This window comes from Eurosta solidaginis, chromosome 3 (genome assembly GCF_040869045.1).
Source record: "Eurosta solidaginis isolate ZX-2024a chromosome 3, ASM4086904v1, whole genome shotgun sequence".
Taxonomy (NCBI): Eukaryota; Metazoa; Arthropoda; class Insecta; order Diptera; family Tephritidae; genus Eurosta; species Eurosta solidaginis.
The window spans coordinates 175,318,967-175,335,778 of NC_090321.1; the positions used below are offsets into that span (position 1 = coordinate 175,318,967).

Sequence of the window (16,812 nt, forward strand, 5' to 3'; positions counted from 1 at the left end):
TCACGTATCAAGTTTAAGTTTAGGCAACATTTATATTTCAGCATTCCAGTAATATTGCCACAATCAACCAAGATGTTGCGTTTATAAATATGAAGGAACTTCAGACTTAGCAATTGAAGTTTATTACGCCTTGCCCATTCACATACAAAATTTCTCGAAACACTGTTATAAACATTCTCCCTATACAACAAAAATACTTGCTAAAATATTTTGTATTGTATTCATTTGTTATATTGCAGTTTTTAATTGCGAAAAATGTTAGAAAAGTTACAACGACTGGGAAAAATAATTTCACTTGCAAAGTGTGCCAGCACCCTTAGCCAAAGCAAATGTCAACTTCTTCTTCTTATGCTTTGCCTGCAACAAAAGTTGCAAGTTGGCTACCTTTTCTTGTCAGATGGCGCTAGTGTCGCTCAATCTACCTTTCTCCATAAAAATACGTGCAATCTACACATAATGCATAAGGTTGAGTTAAACCCATTCAGGGCCGCAGATAGCCGAGCCGTGCCCCCCTAATAAATAAATACAATCCAGTAAAAAAATGACATAACATACTGTAACGAATTTACTGCAATTCCCCTTATTTGCAATCATCTGCCAACGTTCGTATCGCTAAACTGTTGAATAAATAACTCCAATATTGAATAATGGAAAAATGGCCTTTATTAAAGTACTTCACAATAACACTTATACTTTGCAACGAATAGCTTGCTTAATAACCAAACTGATTGATAGCTCAAATGAAACTGACCCTCGTCAGTTTGTCGATCAGACAAATCTCTCGATCTAAACGCTGCTAGCATCTCCAAATGAACCAACCCTCTACTTCGTGGTTTCCCAATTGCTTGTATGCGGTAGATGACATCACTGATCTTCTTCACAACTCTGTTCGGGCCTTCCCAGCTGCACCGATATTTGGATGGAACACCTTTCCGCCGGTGAGGGTTGTATAGCAGTACCAAATCTCCCTCCAAGAAACCTTCTGAATTAAGGTTCTTGTCATACCTGTGTTTCATATTACTTCTCATTACCCTGGGCCGTTCCCTCACACTCTGTTGCTTGGCCAATGAAGAACTACTTCGCAGAGCTTGATCTTGACGGATTGATTTTGCATCATCAGTATCGTCTTGACGTTTCCCAACAGTAGTGCGCGCTGGCTTGAGACCACCTTTGCATTCTTTCTGGAAAATTCTTTCAGTCGTTTTAGTGCGTCCATTAGAGTTTGTCAATGCCAGTGTTTTTCTCGCAGGTACCTTTGATTTCGCTTTATTTGGCCCATTCGATCCACCAACCTTTGCTCGATTTACTTTCCTTGACTTTCGTGGTCTCTGTCGAATCTCCTCCACCAGCACTCGCTTACTGCTGAACCCTTTTTCCAAACTGAAGTTAAGTGGCACATCTTGGTTCTCATAACGCATCACCCTTCTCTGCACATCGATCTTGATGTCATGGTCAACCAAGAAATCCACTCCCAATATAACTTCATCAACAATCTCCGCCACAACGAATTTGTGTAAAACCATGACTTCCCAATTAAGACTTCACAGATCACTTCTCCCCGGACTTGGTTATACTCGCCAGTGACCGTATGCAACCTTGCTCCAGGTAATGACTTTACTCTCCTGTAGACCAAATCAGATCGAATCAAGGAATGAGATGCGCCCGTATCTACAGTCAGTACATGTTATTTACCATCCACATTCCCTCTGACGGTAAGACTGCTCGATTTTCTACCAATTTGCAACACAGATATCACAGGGAATTCAATAGCTGGATCTAGCTCTCGATCTCTACATCTTACTCGCTCTTGCTCATCTCCTCCAGCTTTGCGTTTACGGCCACACACATTGTTGGAACTATTAGGACCAAGATCGCAATGACGTGCAATGTGACCGGGCTTCTCGCATTTGATAACTCTTCCACTCCGCTTTTGCGATCCTTTCAGCGCCTCCAATATTGCGTCTACCCACTCTGGCCTTTCTACTTCCACACGGCGAGCTTTGTACGCTGGCTTACTCAAAAGTGAGGCTGTTTCTTGAGTCAGTGCAAGCGATACCGTTTCAGCAAATGTTAGTTTTGGATTCGCATATGTAGCCTGCTTCGTTTCCACATCTCGTATGCCATTTATGAACCTCTGGATTTTTACCCTTTCAGTGTCCGCATTTCCAAGATGAGCCAATCTTTCAATATCTGAAGCAAACTCCTGCAATGTCTCATTTCCTTTTTGGTAGCGGTTTTGCAACTCAATTTGGAATATCTGTTTTCTATGCTCGCTTCCATAACGTCGTTCTACAGCAGCCATCAATGCTTCATAGTTGTTCCGCTCTCTTTCGGGAATCGTCTGTAGGATTTCGGCTGCTGGCCCCTTCAATGCCACGAACAATGCAGCAACTTTATCTTCCGCATTCCAGTTGTTCACTGCTGCGGTCTTTTCAAACTGTACCTTGAAGACCTGGAAAGGAACAGAACCGTCAAAGGATGGTATCTTTACCTTCAGATTGCTTGCTGAAACAGCTGAGCGATTTAGTTGTAACTGCTCTATACGACCTTTCAAATCATCGACTTCTGCCTGAAATTGAGCGATTTTTGCATCCTGCGCTTCCAGTTTTGATGATACCCTTGCTTCCTGTTCTGACAGTTGCCAAGATACGCGAGATTCTTCTGCTTTCAACTGCTCAGCCATTGTTATGTCCTATAAAGGAATAAATGCACGCGCTTGATTTTAGGTTATACTATATAATAAAAACTTCAATTTATTTGTATGAGGAATTTTACATCATAGCAGTAGTAATTATATCAATCATAGTGTACCTATACCAAGTGTGTCAACTAAGCGATAAACGTCAAAACTACAAACAGCCTCGCTCACCTCATGCAAATCTGAGGTCTAGAGTTGCATTTTTGGTACGTAAGAGTACTTCAAGCTGAGTTGCATTTAATAGTTAAATAAAACTTTGTAGTATTTACAGATGTAATAGTTGCATATATTTCCGCGGAAATAAGAATACTAGATTTGTAGCCTGCAACAATGCGGAAACATACGGAAAGCAAAATTTATTTAAATTAGAGTCAAAATATAAAGCGCCACACGTGTAACATAGAAAAATTTCACTTCTAAGGCTGTTTACACAAATGCATAAGGGCAAAATTATATAAAACGCTTTGGTCACTTCAAAAGCATATATGACACTACTTTATTTTTGCTTGGATTTCAAGCTAAAAAAACTAACGAAACTTTATCGGAACTTCAAAACACAAAAAAAATTTCTATTATGAAAAAGTGAGGCCACTATTCCCCCATAATTAGCGAGTTTGTCATGTTTTTGTTTATGTTTTACATTTTATTTTTACATTAACATTTTTAACAATAAAAAAATGCAAATAATACGCGCAAATTATTTCTTTCTATAATTGTTCACTTTTTTCACAAGAAACTTGATTCTAATTGTGTTTTTATGCACCAAATTTTCAAACTAAAAAAAAAAACTTTCATTTGTCTGAAAAAAATGTCAAAAAAAAACCTATCGAAAAATTTTTCGATACTTCGCCCGACAGATGAATTAATGAATGCAACACAACCAAAGCGTCTTTTTAAATTCGCCTTAATTTTTGTAGCTGTGAAAGCCTCCTGCAAATATAATGGTGCTGTAATTGCAAACAAATCAAACTCCTATATGACGCTACTTTATTTTCTATGTATTTTTCTTGCATTTTCTCTTATATTTTTTGTCGAGGTAGCCAATAAGGTTTCAATACTGGTGAAACTATGTGAACTATATTTGAAAAAACTAACGAAATACAAGAAAAATTCAACGTAGTTCATTAAAAACAAACAATCCAGTTTGTATTTCGATAGGGTTTTTTGACATTAGGCAGTTTTTTCTTTATTTTTTCTGACAAATGAAAATTTTGTTTTTAGTTTCAAAATTTTGTGCATAAAAACACAATTAAATTCAAAGTGTAAATTGTGTGTGCAAATGAGTTTTCAATAAGTGTACATTATTCAGTTTTCATAGTGAACTTGGGTACAGAAATTCAAATTAAAAAGTTTTTCACAATAATTTGAAAAACTCTACGTTTTCTCTGCTTTTTACAATTAAAGGAGTAACCCTCCGTAATAAATTAAACTTTTAATGAAAATCAATAACTCTGAACTGAACACTTTTCGCCATGATATAAAATTAAAATGCTGTGGAACAGGAGCAACACTTTTGTGACTACATAAACCCTGTTTCAATCTTTTACGTCTCTGCACAGAACCCTAATTGACCTTTTTCAACCGAAACAACAATGGCAACCCAGATTTTCCCGTTATGCCCACTTAAGCGAGTGCCTGTCAGAAAGAAGTCAACACACTTGTACTTGTACACTATGATATCAATATATGAAAAAAGGGAAAGAGTATATATGTATATATAATAATAATGACAGTAGAAAAAAGAGGGCTGCCAACTGTTGGTAAATACATAACAGTCTCCCACGCTTAATAGAGAACATGATCATCTAAGCGTGCAGGAGGTCTTCGGACCCTACTCGATCTTCTTACAGTTTCGTCAGGCGTTGATACTGGATTGGGTTGTACCATTGGTATTTGTTGTGTAGTCGGAGTGGTAACGGTACTCTCAATGTAGATTTCCTCCTTTTTTGAATTTTCTTGCTCGGGAGGTTCAGCAAACGTTACATGCTTTTTAGGTTGATCAATACCAGACTTGTACAATTGGTTTATATGTCGTTTCAACTCATAACCGTCATCCAGCTTAACTTGATAGTGGAGATGTCCGAATTTGCGTTTCACAACACCAAAATTCCAGCTAGGTTTATTCCTGTGAAACCACCGCACTTGAACTCTATCGCCTACACTTAGATGACGCACTTTTGGATTATGTGTTGCTGATTTCAATTGTTTGACTGGCCGCATAGCATCCAATTTAATTCTTAATTCACGTCCTAAATACATTTGGTCTGGGGTTTGACCATTTGCCAAAGGCGTTGCCCTGAATCGAAACAGGATTTCTCGTAGTTTGATATTCAATGGTAATTTTTCATCATCCATCGCTGTTAGCTTCCTTTTCAGAATTTGGACGTATCTTTCAGCCAATTCGTTTGTTGCTGGGTGTCCAGGGGCTATAAACTTCTGAATAATTCCATTTTCGCAACAAAATTCTCTAAACATTTCATTTTGGAATATCGTTGCATTGTCTGATACAATGGCTTGTGGTAATCCGTGTGTCGCACAAATATCTTGTATTAAATCTATAGTCTTTTCAGAGCTTGGGGCATCCCTTATTATTCGAATTTCCGGCCATTTCGATTTCGCATCTACTAGTATGAAAAAATAGTGATTTCGAAATGGTCCTGCGTAATCAATGTGCACTCTTTTAAAATTTTCGGTTGGTTCTTCCCAATGATGCGTTACAACTTTTGGAGGACTTTTTTCACATCCGCACAACTAGGACGCGATTTTACCAGTCGCTCTATATCCGCGTCGATACCCTTCCAAAAACAGTACTTCCTAGCGAGCTGCTTCATTTTTACTATGCCCACATGTGTGTAATGTAGCTCTTTTAAAATTTCTGCACGTAATCTTGATGGTATAACAACACGGTCGCCTTTAAATATGACGCCCTCTTGCAACGAATAATTGGGATCACAATTCTTGCCATCCAGTTCCTTCTTTAATTTTGCTAGTTCCACATCACGCTCTGTCTCGTCTGATATAGTAGTGGCGTTGATTGAAAATGTCGATATTTGATTGATCGTCCCGTCCTGAATATTGCGTACTTCTTCATCCAAAAAATGTTTAAACGTCGATATTTCGTTGTTAGGTGCTCTCGATAAATAATCTGCGTTCACATTATCTTCAGCTTTACGATGTTGTATTTTGTAGTCGAATCCCTGCAAGAATGAAGCATAACGAAGTAGTCTTGCTGAGGTCATGGCTGGTGTTTTTGCACTCTGATGAAATATTCTTGTTAGAGGACGATTATCTGTCAGTAATGTGAATTCTCTTCCGTATAAATACATAAAAAACTTATCAACGGCAAAAATAATTGCTAACGCTTCTCTGTCAAGCTGGCTGTAATTTTGTTCTGCTTTTGTTAATGCTCTTGAAATAAAGGCGACGGGGCGTTCCTCTCCTTCAATAATATGAGATCGTACTGCAGCTATGCCCGTTGGGCTTGCGTCGCACGCTAATGTTATCGGCAAAGCTTCGTTGAATGGTACTATAACCCTGTCTTTAAGAATTTCCTGTTTAAGCTTTTTAAATGATTCTTCGCATTGTGTTGTCCAATTAAACTTTTTATTTTTTCTAAAAGCTTGCGTAAAGGGAATGTAATTGTCGAAATATCCGGTAGAAATTTTGAATAATATGTAATCATTCCAAGGAATCTTCTTAATTGCTCTACATTTTGAGGTTTTGGCATGTCTATAATCGCCTTTACTTTATCTGGACATTTTGCTATTTTGTTATGACTTACTATATATCCAAGGTATTTAATTTTTTCTTTAAAATATTCACATTTTCTTTTGTTGACGTGCAGTTGATATTTATTCAATCTTTCAAAGCATTTGATCAGATGTTCTTCACATTCTTTCAACGTTGCACCATGTATAATTATATCGTCAAAATAAGAGACTGTACCTTCGAGGCCTTGTAATATTTGATATAAAATACGGTTAAACTCGGAGCAGTTTTAATTCCAAAAGATAATCGATTCATTTGGCACGTACCTCGGTGCGTTGAAATAGTTTGCACTTCTTTGCTGTCATCATCAAATCGTACATGCAGATATGCTTTGTATAAGTCTAACTTGCAAAAATATTTAGAATTCTTTAAACTGTTAAAAATTTCATCGACTCTTTTGATTGGATAATGAGCGGTTTCCACTACTTTATAGTCGACGCATAGTCGTACATTACCATCAGGTTTTGGAATTACCACCACAGGTTTTGTAATTATGCCGTCTCGTTCTAAATTATCCAGTTCACGTTCTACTTTTTCGCGTATGGCAAAAGGCACTGGCCTTTCTTTTAAGAACACTGGCTTTGCACCTTGGCGTAGTTTTAAACTACAAACCAAATCTGGAATCCATCCAACACGTTCTTCGAAAATTTCTGTTCGATTTCTGATATAGAATTTATGTTGTTGTGGCTAATGTCGTTTTTAGAACTGTCTCGTCAATTTCATGTAGATTAATTTTCAAATGGCGTACCCATACATGTCCCAGTAATGCGGTACGTTTCGAAGATACAATGTACAAATCTTCTTTTGATTTCCTATTTTTGTACTTTACGTCCACAGTAACGACTCCTATTGGCACAAAAACATCATCTGTATAAACGCGGAAGGAAATATTTGTTTTCCTTAGCGGTGTTTTGATATTTAATTTCATAAATTGATTTTCCGGCAGTAACGTGTAGCCGGCACCTGAGTCGACTTCGAAGTTTTGTTTTCTTCCATTAATTTTTCTGCGTCCATACGTGATATTTTTGCAGTGCAGTTCATAAATGTCGATAACTTGATTCACACCATAATATTCCTCTTCTGTTGTGAACGATTCAATAGCATTTGATGTAGTGGTGTTCTTGGTTGCAATTTTCGATTTCTTTTGCTTTATTCTATCTTGAATGCAGACATTTTTGACATGACCAGTTTTGCCGCATGAATTACATTTTAACTTGCCTTTCTCTACATTGCATTCTTTTGATAAATGATTATTACGGCCGCATCTTAGACACAATCTTTCTATGCCTAATTCGTTGTAATTAACTCTTGTCGATGACTTTGAATTTCTATTTCTAGAGAAACTTCCATTACGATTTCTACTACGACGATAGTTATGATTACTAACATGTTGACGGATTTGCTGAACATCGCTTGTTGAACCGGTTGCCTTGTTTGCGATCAAGTTATTATTTATTTTAGCAGCTTCCAAAGTTGTTGCTTTTTCAACTATTTGCTTGAATGTTGCTTTCGGATTCTGTAGCAGCTGTTCTCGAATATGCCCATCGCGTATACCTTTGATTAGTTGGGCTCTTAGAAAAATATCTGAGATAGACTTCCCACATTCACATATAAATCCACACTCCATTGCTCTTTTCTGTAGGGTAATTAAAAATTCTGCCAACGACTGTTCGCTATTTTGGATTTCACAAAGAAATTTGTGTTGCTCTACTAAAATGTTCTTTTCGGGACAAAAGTGTTTTTCCAGTAATGCCACTATTTCATCATATTTCAGTAAATTTATATTTTTGGGTGAAGCCAACGTTGCTAAACGGGAATACGCCGCTGGTCCGATGTATTGTAATAGTAGTTTTGCACACATCTCTTTGTCCTCAACAACTTTTTTAATATGGAAATGATTATCCAGACGCTCTTTATATGTTTTAAATGATTCTATTTTTGGATCGAATGCTTCGAAACTTGACATGATGTTTACGTTGGTACTGCTCGTTTGATGATTTGCCGCAATTTGCTGTTGCTGCTGCTGCATCGTTGTCGTCATGGCGGTTATTGCCTGTAGCAATTGTTGAATTTGAGCCTCCATTTTATTTTGAGGTTATGTTCGTGCACGTTTAGTAAAATTTGTGCACCGTCTATCTAAATAATTATTTTCTGATTTTACTACTCGTCGCCATTTCTATTGTTATGTCCTATAAAGGAATAAATGCACGCGCTTGATTTTAGGTTATACTATATAATAAAAACTTCAATTTATTTGTATGAGGAATTTTACATCATAGCTATAGCAGTAGTAATTATATCAATATATGAAAAAAGGGAAAGAGTATATAGGTATATATAATAATAATGACAGTAGGAAAAAAGAGGGCTGCCAACTGTTGGTGAATACATAACAGCCATATATGTCTTCTGTTCTTCTAACTGTGTTTCCATCTTAGATGTTATACGTGTCTCCTGTGATTCCAATTGGGATACTATACTTATCTTTTGTTCTTCCAGTTGAGATGCCAGTTGAGATGTTATATCTGTCTTTTGCGATTCCAGTTGAGATGACATTTCTGAAATACGTGCCTCCTGTGTATGTGTGTACGTATTTATTTGTGTGTTTTCGACAGTATTATGCATTTATTAATTGGAAATAGTCCACACAAATTATTCATGATTGTTTTGTTCATTCGCTTTAAAATTATTTTAAATTTTATCATACTTAATACATTTTTGCTCTTTTTATACCCAGCTGTACTTGTACACAGGGTATTATAACTTTCATTGGATAACGGTTGGTTGTACATGTATAAAGGAATCGAGATATATATAAGATTCCATATATCAAAAACATCAGTATCGAAAAAAATTTGATTAAGCCATGTCCACATATTGTGATATCCTCACCAAATTCGGTATACGGGTTTATCTCCACCCAGGATAGATTGCTATTAAAAATCGCTGAAATCGGACGACAACCGCGCCCACTTTTTCCAAATCGAAAATTTAGAAAAAAGGAAAAAATTAGATACTTCAAAACCTAATACCGCTTAGCTAATGAAATTTGGTAGGTGGATTGGTTTTATGAGGCAAACGCAAATTCCAAAGAATTTTGGAATATGGGTGTGGCACCATTAACAATTAGAAGAAGCAAATTCGAAAGTTTAACACGCCGTAAATCAAAAGCCGTTAAAGATTTTACATTGAAGTTTGGCGGAAACACAATCCTTGCGAAATTATATAGACTGAGTGAAGATAATCAAAATCAGTTACAAACCACGCCCACTTTTCCTAAAGGTTTAACCTTAACAAAGTTTGCAAAAACTCTATGGCATTTAACTATATTTGACTGATATTCTACCAACTACTGCGTTTCAAGTAGACAGCTGGGTATGTTATGTTCGGTTTCACCCGATTTTAGACTTTATTGCTTGTATAATTTAAATTGTGTGTCTCTTTCTTATACCTAGTTGTGCAAAGCACACAAGGCATTGTCACTTTGATTGCTTGGGGTCGTTTTTACCATCTCCGGTTAACGTTAACTGGCACTTTATTTGACAGGTGACCGAACCATTTCTGTCAAATAAAGTTCCAGCTAGCAATTTACTTGTTAAATAAAAAAAGTTTCGGAAAACTTTCAAAACAAAAAAATTTTAACCTGCTAAAAATCCAATGTTATTTAGTGCTGTTAAACGCGCTGAAAATATTCCACACAATTTGGATTAAACAAAAAAACACATATACATAAACAAAAAATGAAATACTTAGTCCCACCCGCTGAACGGCAAGTTATTTTCTTGGCTCAGAATTAATTTAAAAAATTTGTCAAAAATTTATGAGTTTAACCCCTCATGTTAGGTTAACTCTGAGTTAAAAAGGTAACTTGCCGTTCTGCAATTGGGCCTTAGAGACAATTTAAAATCGTGCAGAGGGGCATTAATGTGGCTGAGTGGAGAGAGGCATCTGCCTTAAAACATGTTTCAAGTATGAATGTTGGAGATTTCGTGTTTAAAACTTAGCTCCCGAGAAGCTAGCTGATATGAAGTGAAATTCAGAAACATGTTCTTGTAACCAACGCAACGTGCAAATTTTGTAATTTTTCTCTAATATCAGAAACAAAAAAAATTTGTAAAGCAATATAAGACAAGTCTTACTAATTGAATACGATAAAATTTTAAATCAACAAATTATAAATCAAAAATAACTAAAATGGGTTCGCAATCAGAGGGTGTTAAAATAAGAGGTAGACTCTACATCTATTAATTCAATATTGTAGGTAAAGAGAATACAGTAGGTTTGAATACTCCATTTGAGAAAAATCAGCAATAAGAATGTTGTATTTTACTAGTATTCACTGCATATGAAATTTTCCATCTTCAAATATAAAATTGTGAATGAATGAATTAAGAACATTCGATTCATGCATATGCCCCAACAAATAATAAAGAGCGCATATTACTAGAAGGCAATATTCAATATGAGATACAGAAACGAGCAATAAATAATAAACTATTCGAGGAGGATATTCGTTAAATGTCTATACCCTGCGAGACATATGCGAACGAGGCAACTGGGAGTATAAAAGCAGCGGAAGCTAAGGAATAGTCATTCAGTTGATTTTGAAGCGTTGTTAGTGAAGTACGCGAATAATTGTGAAGTACTACTATCATAGTAGTGTTGTAAATAAAGAAAAATTTGCTATACTGAATATTGGAGTTATTTATTCGAAAGTTCGGCGTTTCGAACGGTAACGGAATCATCAAAGATTTCCTAAAATTCGTTACAATACCAATAAACATATGGACTGGTCATTGTAAGTTCCTACAAGTGAAAAATCAGTCTATTACTGCCATATCTACCTGCCAAATAAGGCTGACAGGGAAAATCGTTGCGGTAATTAAATTGTCTTGCCATGAACTGTGGATTTGTGTTTCAAACCAACTTTTCTTTTAAATGTGTCTATATAAAATTAGACTATATATTAATATTCATTTATAAAATCTATTTAACAGAGGGAAAATGAGCAGCCATCTAAGCAATCATTTTAAAATATGTAATTGAAGCAATATATTATTCACTGAAAAATATTCAATATTCGCAAACAAAATCTGGGGCTTAAGACGACAGACAGTGTGATCGCTCATATGGACATATATGGGGGTTCGATACTCGCGTCGGCATCACGGACAGGATCACTAATCTTCTGTAGAGCTTTTCTCTCGAATACTCCATGAGCCATCTCATCTTCCCTCGGCAACGCTCATGATTCCGAGCCATACATCAGAACAGGTATGATGAGCGGCTTGTAAGCGTGATTTTTATACGTCGATAGAAGATTTTATTTTCCAGTTGCCCACTCAGTTTAAGGTAGCACTTTTTGGCAAGAGTTATTCCCCATTTAACTTCTAAGCTGATGCTACCCTAAATTGAAATTCGTTATCCGGTGTAATTTATTTTATTTAGATTTTTTGTAAGGCTTGCATGTATACGTTTATAAGTATATATTAAGTTTAGTATGTGAAATTATAGTATTAAATGTTTTATTTATTTACTTTATTACTTAGATGCATTTGATCGTAAATCGGAGGGTGAATTATCCTTTTCCCGCCATTCAAGCTTTGAAGGTAGTTGCAGAACCCCTTTGCAAATGGTGATCCAATAAATGTCATTCATCTCCACAACACATAAAAAACACTTACTAATGATTAAAACTGATTTAACTTATATAAAAAAAAAATATTTCCAAGCTCAATTTTTCCATCACCTATGCACAGTTTTTATTAAAACCTGCTGTTATTCAGAGTCCTATAAACTTACAAGATTACAACAGCATATAATAATACCAAAAAAGAAAACAAAGAATGCCAGGAAGGCATAAATTAAGCAAAATAAAATTTCCAATTTGCAAAACCACGCAGTAACAAAGTCCTTTACATATCCTTTCAGAGGCAATGGATCGCTAACAGAGTTGTTAGTTGATCGCGATTAGATTATGTACATGATTTCTTCAGAGACTCAAGGGGTTATGTGATATATCCATTGGATTAGGTGGGGAATTTTTTTGTAAATATATAGAATGTGTATCTATGTACATCTATTTAGAAGACGAGGCTCAAGTGCTTTACGGAAGAATGGGTGCTGAAAATAATGGCGTGGAACCCAATGCCCGACCGGCGGATGTGACGCTTTCTAGCTCGTAATATCAATGCCCTGCTTCTTTTTAACGTTGGATGATACAAATAAGCAAAGTGAGACAAACTGTAAGGTTCGAGAAGTTTGACTTGTTTTATGCGAACATTAAGTAAAATTTTGCTCCTGATGATAATAATAACGCCTTTGATTTTTCAATGAATGCCGTTACGGTCCTCTCAGTGCACTTAGTATCTCTTGTGAGGATTTTAGTAAAGCTATTCTTATACTTAAATCCTCCTCCCAAACTGACGTTGATGGGATTTCTTCTGTCTTGCTAAAAAAGTGTTCAGCCTTGGTCTACCCTTTGAGTAAATAAATCAATTATCATCTGGGACGTTCATCGATGATTGGAAACTCATCTCGCTTACGTCCGTTTTCAAAAGTGACAATAAGAACGATGTGCGTAACTAGAGACCAATATCCAAGCTGTTGACGGTCTCTAACATTTTTAAGCATACTGTGAACGCCCCCCACCAGCATGTGTTTGTTGTTGACAGGTCTACGGTTTCAAATCTTGCTGTTTTAAGCGGATACTGTGTAGAGTCTTTTTCTGCTGGACTCCAGGTTGATTGCATTTACACTGAATTCTCCAAAGCTTTTGATAGGGTCCCTCACACTGTTCTGATTAAAAAATTAAGCTGTCTCGGCTTTCATTCGATATTTCTTTAACACAAACTTATGCATTCCAGTTACATCGCCACAATCAACCAAGATGTTGCGTTTATAAATATGAAGGAACTTCAGACTTGGCAATTGAAGTTTATTGCGCCCTGCCCATTCACTTACAAACTTTTGCGAATCACTGTTATAAACATTCGCACTATACAAGAAACATACTTTCTAACATATTTTGTGCCCTATTCATCCGTTAAATTGCAGATGTTAACTGTGAAAAATGTTAGAAAAGTTACCAACGAGTGGGAAAAACAATTTCACCGGCAAAGTGTGCCAGCACCATTGGCCAAAGCAAATGCCAAATTCTTCTTCTTATGCTTTGCTTGCAACAAAATTTGTAATTTGGCTACTTTTACATGTCAGATGGCGCCAGTGTAGCTCAATCTACCGTTCTCCATAAAAATACGTGCACTGCTTATCCTCGTGTTCCAATGAAACATGAACCAAATACGAATAGAGATATAACATGCAAATGGTTCACATTGTAGTTGCATTTTCATGTTAAATCCCTATCCGTATCTGGTTCATGTTTCATTGGAAAAGGTGGCTTATGACTAAAAAAAAACACAGCTGTTAACAGCTGCTTCTCGCAATTTCCTTCCTGAGTGGATTGATAGGAAATTGTCTAGTCCGTTTGTTGCGACTCCTGACGTTCCACAGGGAAGCATATTAGGTCCACTTTAATTTATATTATTTACTAATGACATCAGCAGTTGTTTTTAGTTTGCAAAGTGTTTACTATATGTAGATGACTTACAAATATTATCAGCTATTAAGTCGCCAGAAGATGCCATAAAGCTGCAGGATGATGTAAATAAGCTTCACCAATAGTGCCAGAATTCCCGTCTCTCTTTAAATACGTATTGTAACGAATTTACTGCCATTCCCCTTATTTGCAATCTTCTGCCAACGTTCGTATCGCTAAACTGTTGAATAAATAACTCCAATATTGAATAATGGAAAAATGGCTTTTATTAAAGTACTTCACAATAACACTTATACTTTGCAACGAATAGCTTGCTTAATAACCAAACTGATTGATAGCTCAAATGAAACTGAATCCCAGCGCCTCTACATTTGCTGCCTTTTATACTCTCTGATTTCCTCGTTCGCATCTTCTAGGCGCTGCTATTTTCAGAATCTACTAGTTGCCATCAGCTCTCAAACTTCTCAGCTGTAACTACAATTGCACGATTTTATAGCTTCTCTCATTGCATACTTTCAGCAGTATCTCAGATATATGCATGTGGTTGTGCCTTGCTTCTCAGCTGGGTGTGCCTACATATAGCTGGAGACATTGGTGCTTTATCGGTAACCGTATCGGTAACCTTATAACAGCTGATTCGACCAACTTTATGAGAAACAATGCAATCGATTATTGGTGCCGCTATGGTCGTAACCGTATCGTAGCCAACCAATTGGGTTTTGGTTTACCGTCGTAACGATAAACAGCTGATTACGTTAGGGATACGGATACAGCGATACGACATACGGCACCAATGACTCCGGCTTATGTGTAGACATAATGATTGATTCGCTTATGTAGATACCAGTGACTGTCTGCATTATTGTTGTTGTGACTTTATTTACTTATCATCAGACTAGGGATGTGAGTATCACTTAGTGTCACTCATATTCGTCACAGTATAAATGCTTTCAAATTATTTATTCAAGATCAACTATTATTTTGTCTACAAAACACAGTATATCTACCTATAAAATTTAATGTGTTGATCAGATTAAAGACCTCGCTGATAGACAGAGCTGACGGAAACTCGCATAATTTTTTCCTTTTATTCGTATGGAAAACCATGGTTTTTATGTGTATGCATACACGTATACAGAATGTTTACATCAGGTTTGTCATGTCGCCTGATAGAAACTTTGTGATAGAAACTTTGTTTTACGCCCTGATGTAAATTTCCATCAGCCATATCTGTCAATTGATGCCTCAAATGACTGACAGCCTTCTAGCACGGCTGGGTGTTGTCTTCGACAAAAGCTTTTCTTTCATTAATCACATTCACTACAAAACTTCGAAATCGTATTCTATGCTCGAATTTGTACGGCGCGACCAAAGTACTTTCGCCTAGTTCTGGCAAAAGCTGGACAATCAAGCATAAAGTGATTTGGTCATTCCACCTCATCATCCTCCATACAGCTGCAGCAGGATGGAGTTTCCAGTATATTGAGACGTACCACATGGATACCCATGGGACAGTGCCCTGTCAAAACCCCAATGACCATTGATAGGTGAGTCTTAGTGAACCCAATTATTTCAGCAGACCTCCTGCCATCCACTTTCGGCCAGAAAGATCTTGCTACCCTGCAAGACGTGGTGTCCGCCCAACGTTTGCTGAGCTGACTCAAGGCCCAGCTATGGAGGAGCAATCCACAGGTGGCCAGCGGGATCCCGAAATCCCTACAGCCATCTTCATCCGGTTCAGTTGTACCGATGAGGGCTAAAAGATCCGCTTGACAGTTACCCGGGATATCACTAATGCCCGGGACCCAGATAATCTTAATTGTAAAATAATTCGATGCAATCGCAAGCGAGGTCAGGCACTCCCAGACCACCCTCGATCGATGTAGTTGAGCTCAAGGCCTTGATAGCCGCTTGGCTATCAGAGTAGATGTTAAATTCCCTAACCGTAGTAGCACTGTATAGCGTTCCATCCACCGCATCCTTAATCGCAGCAACTTCCGCTTGGAATACACTGCAGTGATCAGCCAACTTAAACTTGCGGCTTAAACTTAGCTCTTGACAAAATACCCCCACCAACCTTTCCATCCAGCTTCAACCCATCCGTGAACAAGTTAACCGGTCCCATGTCCCAGATAATTCCTCTTCCCCACTCCTCTCTCTCTGGAATGACTGGGGTGAAGGCTGTATAGGGAGCAGTTATCGGCATACAATAGTCCGTTTTGTCCGGGATAAAGTCGAAACTGGTAAGAAGGCTAGAGTGTCCGCGGTCAGAAAGTCCATATCCCATATCACGAAGCCTGACCAACGACCTTGCCGCGGCCGCTTTTCCCGCAATATATAGTGGGTATATGTTCAGCATGACGTTCAGTGCCAAGGTAGGTGTTGTTCTGAGAGCGCCACTGATACCGATCAGCGCCGTCCGTTGCACTGACACTAACATTTAGGAGGTGCTCGCCGTGTCCAGTGCTTTCCACCAGACCAGCACCCCATATAGCAGAATCGGTTTGACCACCATCTCATAAAGCCAGTGTACCACTCTTGGCGAGAGTCCCCATCTCTTCCCGATAGCCCCTCTGCAGCAGTACAAGGCAATGGCGGCCTTCCTGGCCCGATCTTCCACATTGGGTCTCCAGGACAGTTTCTTGGCCAAAACAATCCCCAAATATTTAACCCTATCAGAAAATACCAACGGTACCCCTCCAATCGAGGGAGTTCTGAAATCGGGCAACTTATATCTCCTTGTGAAAGGAACCAATTCAGTTTTTCCCGGGTTGACCGCCAATCCACA

General features: G+C 37.6%; 1 protein-coding gene across 6 annotated transcripts in view; it reads left to right on the forward strand.

Annotated features, from left to right (window-relative positions):
- The window catches only part of Asph (Aspartyl beta-hydroxylase), a 108,889-nt gene that overhangs the window by 33,724 nt on the left and 58,353 nt on the right, over nt 1-16,812 (forward strand). For 3 of the 6 annotated variants that reach the window (XM_067773951.1, XM_067773946.1, XM_067773948.1), the window contains exon 2: nt 8,966-9,052. The exons of 2 other annotated variants lie outside the window; for them this stretch is intronic. In XM_067773951.1, the coding sequence (XP_067630052.1) occupies nt 8,966-9,052 (87 nt within the window). Of the gene's footprint in view, nt 1-8,965; nt 9,053-12,015; nt 12,076-16,812 lie in introns of all 6 variants that reach the window. One more of the 6 variants, XM_067773947.1, reaches the window with a different exon arrangement.